The sequence below is a fragment of the Onychomys torridus genome, unplaced genomic scaffold (assembly GCF_903995425.1).
Source record: "Onychomys torridus unplaced genomic scaffold, mOncTor1.1, whole genome shotgun sequence".
Lineage (NCBI taxonomy): Eukaryota > Metazoa > Chordata > Mammalia > Rodentia > Cricetidae > Onychomys > Onychomys torridus.
Window position 1 is genome coordinate 69,462 of NW_023413065.1, and position 5,771 is coordinate 75,232.

General features: G+C 41.0%; 1 gene segment (V, D, J or C); it reads left to right on the forward strand.

The window, feature by feature from the left end:
* Positions 1 to 200: 200 nt before the first annotated feature.
* On the forward strand, positions 201 to 814 carry LOC118576128. The segment is given in 2 exon segments: positions 201 to 252; positions 429 to 814. Coding segments are annotated over 2 exon segments (438 nt in total).
* Positions 815 to 5,771: the final 4,957 nt, after the last annotated feature.

A 5,771-nucleotide genomic window follows, 5' to 3' on the forward strand; every position in this document is an offset into this window, starting at 1 on the left:
CCACCCAGCCTCTTAGGCAGGTCTGCTTTGGGAGGAGCTTCAGGCTCAGAAGGCTGGGAGGGAACTCTGCAGTGTCTGCCCTGGCAGGGGTCCTGGGTGGAGCTGACTGGTTGCAGGAGGAGGGACATTCAACAGCCATCCTGACACCACAGCCCAGGGCTTGGTTCCTTGCTTCTGTCTCCAGCAGCCAGACAAGCACCATGAAGAGGCTGCTGTGCTCTCTGCTGGGGCTGCTGTGCACCCAGGTTTGCTGTGAGTCTGGCTGTCCACATTCAGGGGACAGGGAGGATTCTGTCAGCACATGGAGGGAGGGGAAGCAGCTCAGGAGTCCTGCAGAGCTCCCACCTTCTCAGAGGACATGGGGTGTGTTTAGGGTTCTGTGGATGCTCAGTGACCCCATCTGTGTCTCTTTCTGTGTTTCTAACCAGGTGTGAAAGGTCAACAAGTGAAGCAGAGTCCTGTGTCCTTGGTCCTGCAGGAGGGAGAGCATGCAGAGCTGCAGTGCAACTTTTCCACCGTTTTGAACAATGTGCAGTGGTTTCACCAAAGTCCTGGAGGACATCTGAAGAGCCTGTTTTACAATCCCTCTGGAACAAAGCAGAGTGGAAGACTGAAGTCCACGACAGTCACTCAGGAACGTCGCAGCTTTTTGTACATTTCCTCTTCTCAGAGCACAGACTCAGGCACTTATTTCTGTGCTATGAGTGCACAGTGCTCCCCACACACCTGCAGCAAGTACACAAACCTGCAGCTGGTGGGTGTGGCTCTTCCCTATCATATGACATCAAAATTTCACCACAGTTTATCTGCTTGATTCAGTATCCATTTTCTGTATAGGTAGAGCTTTAACTTCTGGTAAGCTTTTGCCTATGTAGGTTAAGGATTTGGGTCTTTAAATTCTCAATACATACTCCCTCCTGAATCATAAAAATTCATCTTAGAAGTAACTGAGAACTTATAAGTAAAATTTTACAGATGAGTATATTGTATTTATGTATTTTGGAATAAATATGATTATACACATATGTATAACAATGATTAATGAAATAAAAAGCCATAAAGTTGAAAGAAAGCAAGGAAGGAATATAGGAAGTTTTGGATGGAGGGATTGACATGATTATATTATAATCTCAAAAATAAAGAAATGATAAAATGAGTGAAAGGAAACTAAAGTTTATGGTTTAATAATCACCATGTGTAAAAACAGTCTATATAAGGGGTCGATAAATTTGATGTGAAATCCAAACATTTGTTTATTTTATAAGCTCTATTGTAAATAACAAGCACTGTCATCTCCTTTTGTCCTATGAGTGGCTTCTCTCACTCTCCAGAATGAGGTAGTTTTTGACTCAATAGAAAGATGGTGAATCGTGGCGATGCATGGAGAAAAGTCTGGAAGGGGAAGAGAGAATCTAGGCTACTGCTGACCTCAACAAAGACACATTCAAATTCCAAATCAAAAACATTGGCTCCAGAGAAAGATTCAATGCAATTCTTTCTTCAAGGTCTGATCTTCTAAGCTCAGGGCAATGTGGAGTGAAGAACTTATTTGTCCACAGAGGGGCAGTGCTGCTTCAGAGCAGGTGAAGGTTGTGGCTCTTCACACACTCCTCAATAAGCCTGAGTATCAAGTATCAGTATCTCTTGTGTCCTTAAGTTTAACTAGAGAAGAAAACATGTATCTGTCTAGCTGTTTACCTAAATTATACCTGTTTATCCTGGGGCCCATAGTGTGGACAAACAGATTTGCAAGTGAACACTATGAAGACACATGCTATCTTTCATGGCTGGGGCCATATCACCTTCTCTAATGTACATTTCTAAGGTTGTTGCCCACACTCAGTACAATCTTCTGATACACTGATATAACCTCTGCCTAGGATTATGTTGTATATCCTTTCCACTGGGAAATCCACTCATGGCTTGAAGCCAGCCCAGTCTTCTCCTCCATCAGGATCTTCTCTGGCTGGATCAGGAAGCAGTGTCCACACCCTTCCTTCATTGTCCTGTCTAGACACACAGGTGTCTTCCATAGGCTTCAGTTTTCTGTTCTTGAGTGCTGAGCCTAGAATGAAGATTAGAACAGTGTGTGTCATGAAAGACACCCGGGCACTACTGTACAGTAGGCAGTAAGGCACTCAGCAAATACACAGGACATCTTCCTCATCCTGTTCAACTTTTTCAGGTTTCAAGTGCCTATTTTCAGTCATCTGATATTTTAAATCTAGTGAAAACTTTAGAAATAAGAAGACCATTTGTTTTAAACCACCCCTTCTTCATGGTAGTGTCAGAAATTCCCCACCACTAATTGTGAGCATTTTTGTCCAGAATCTCCCTGCTGTCCATGCCACTGGTCTGTTTTCACTGAGCAACCATCTGTGTCATCAGAATGACTGTGCAGGTTTCAGTGCTGTGTGGTGCTGCCATTTAGATATGCAAAAGAAAAGGCACACATATTTCATTCCAGTGAAAAGGTTAAAGCTTTTGAGGGATGCATATGTATGTACAGGAGAAAATATAATGTGTGTGTGTGGCTCAGCAATATTTGTGATTTGAGGCTTTAGGACATCATGGACGGTATTGCCCATAGATGACGGAGGTGGAGTACACTGGATAGATGTCTGCTGCAAGGAGTGAAGGAAAAAGAGAAGACACCAAGATGTAGAAAAAGGAATGAAAAATCCCTAGGATGCTGAAGTATAATCTATTTGGATAGAAGTTTATTATTTTCTTCTTTTTTTGTTCTTTCCCTTCCTTTCTTCCTTCCTACCTTCCTTCCATCCTTTTTCTTTCTTTCTTAAGACAGCTCCAGGTATCCAGACTGCCCTCAAGCTTGTTACATAATGAAGTGTCTTTCAATTTCTGATTTTTCTGCCTCTGCCCTGCAAGTTCTGGAATTAGGTGTGTGGACCATGTCCAGTGTATACATGCTGGCAGCCAAATCAGGGTCTTGGAGGTGCACTCTACTGACTGAACTACATCCTCAGTCCTTTCTTGGAAATTTGTGGAACATGGGCCATTGTCTACTGTTGGGCTGTGATTGACCTGTGATGATGTCACATATACAACACCACCCTCTCTGTGCTGTAGCTTCCTCACAGTCTTTTAACTCCTATTATTTACAGCACAGAGGCTCTCTATTTTAGCAGATGCTGTTTCATTTATTCTCCACTTACACTCGATGCCTTCTTAAAATCAATATATGAATCCAAACTGACTTTAATGTTTGTATTTCATCTATGAAATTAGATATGAGGAAGATACTAAGTGATTATTTGAATTTCAAAATGAAAGCAGTCAAACTTATACATTTTTAAAGGTATGTGTCCTGTGCAGGTTGCAGAACGTTTTCCATCCTCTCTTACTTATCTAAAGATGCAAGCTTTCCCTGTATTATATTCTACTCATTTCTAATTTCTTTCCCACAGGTTTAATCTTATATGTATTTAGGTAACCTTGTCATTGGTTTATAACAATATAATGAAATTTTAATGAATTTAAATCAATCATTTGTTCTTTTGTAAATTTGTTTTTTTTTTATTTTATTAAGAGATTTTCTATTCATTTTACATACCAACACAGATTCCTCCCTCCTCCTACTCCCCAGCCTTCCCCACAAATCAATCATTTGTAAGGCCATGTAAACATTGAAATGCAAACAATGACTATACAATAAGTTCTCTTAGGTTGAATGGAGCATATTCTGTATGTTTTACTTGTTCATGACCTTGTCTCATAATGGGATATTATATCTATTCCGTGTCTTGATATGTCTTATGAGTATTTTATTTGCCATAAAACCCAAATGCTCTGGGTCTGAACAGATTGCTCTATGGTCAAGCACACTTGGTGTACTCATGCTCACCTTGTTTCTCATTTTGCTTTGCCAAAATTTTGTCTGCCTTAGGCTCACACGGGCTTTGTGCATACTATCACAAAATCTGTGCACCTGTCCTGCTACATCCAGAAGATACCATTTCCTTGTAATCATCCACCACCTCCTGCTCCAACACTCTTTCTGCTTTTTCTTCCACAGTGATCCCTGAACCTTGGGAGGAGGGATCAGCTATGTGATGTAGATGTCCAATCAGGGCATTCCATTCTACAGCCTCTTATTCTATGTATATTGGATGATATGAGGCACAGTGTCAGCCATCTACAGTGATTAGTTTCTCTAATGAATATTGAGATTACCATTAATCTATGTGTGTAACACTAATTCATTAGGAGTTGGATTAATACTATGTCCATTTAGTAGACTACTAGTAGTAAATTCTCTCCCAGGACACGATATGCCTAGCCAGAGATAATTGACTCGATAATGGTGCCAGGTGTGGGTTTCATATTATGGAGCATTATCAGAGAATGGTTGGTTATTACCAAGATGTTTGTGCAACTACTGTACCAATGGGCATGTCTTTCCAGGCCAGTTCCTATTGTTTCTCACAGTGATCACAGCTGGGTGAGACAGGATTGCTTTTTCTCCTCTGGTAGCATGCATTGCACATTCCAGCAGTATGGAACCATCCACTAGGGATGAAGTTTCCAGCTCACTACTAGCTTACTTTGTCGATGCTCTATGTTGCAAGTATGGGATATCTTCAACAATAGGTGCTTACCACCAAATAACCAATAGCAGTTTAATGTCCTATAGTGTTCAAAAGATGTCGTCTATGGGACTACACTGTCCAACAGTCGTGGGTGTTCTGGTTATTTTTTGTCAAATTGATGCAAACTAGAGATATCCAGGAAAAATAGCTCCAGTTGAGGAACTGTGCTCCTAAATTGAAACGTGAGCATGTCATGGAGTCATTTTCTTCATGCTTGATGTGGGAGGACCCGCCCATTTAGGGCAGTGCTGTCCTGGTTTGAGAGTCCTGGGCTGCATTAGAAATCAAGCCAAGTAGGTCATGGACTGTGAGCCATTAATTGGTGTTCCTTCATTTTCTCTGCTTCAATTCCTTCCCTGACTTCCCTCAGTGATAGATTGTAATCTGGGAATGGTACCACATAAATTACTCTTTCTGCCCCAAGATGTTTTTGTCAGAGTTTTATCACAGCAGCAGAAAATAATTAATACAGAAATTGATATTAGGAATACAGAAAGTTGCTTTGATGAACCTGACCATGCCTTTGTGGAGGATTGTGGGTGTATTTTGGAACTTTGTTCTATAAAAGAGTGCTGAGTTGGTATTCCAATCCTTCCATTGGAAGTCTTGTCTGGTTACAAGAGATGGTATGTTCAGGTTCTATATTTATCCCCATTGTTAGAGTCACCCCCTTAGATTCCTGTGAGTTTCCATTGTACTAGGTTTCTGACTCATCCCAGAGATGCTCTCCTCTGGATTCCATTTGTCTCTCTCAGTGCTCTCTCCCTCCATCCTCCCCCAATATGCTCCATCCTGTTCTCTTCCACAACCCCACATCTAGACCCCTCCATCTACTCACTCTTGATGTCTGTTCTGTTTCCCCTTCACAGTGAGATTCATACCCCAGATTGCCTTGATCCTTCCTTGTTACTTAGCTTCTCTGGGTTGGTGGAGTGTAGCATGGTTATCCTTTACTTTACAGCTAATATCCTCTTGTAAGTGAGTACATACCATGTTTGTCTTTCTGAGTCTTGGTTATGTCATTCAGGATGATCTTTTCTAATCCCATCCATTTGCCAGCAAATTTCATGATGTCATTTTTTTTAACAGCTGAGAAATACACCATTGTGTAAATAAAAAAAAAATGGTTATTTAAAAGTTGTACTATTGTTTATATTATGA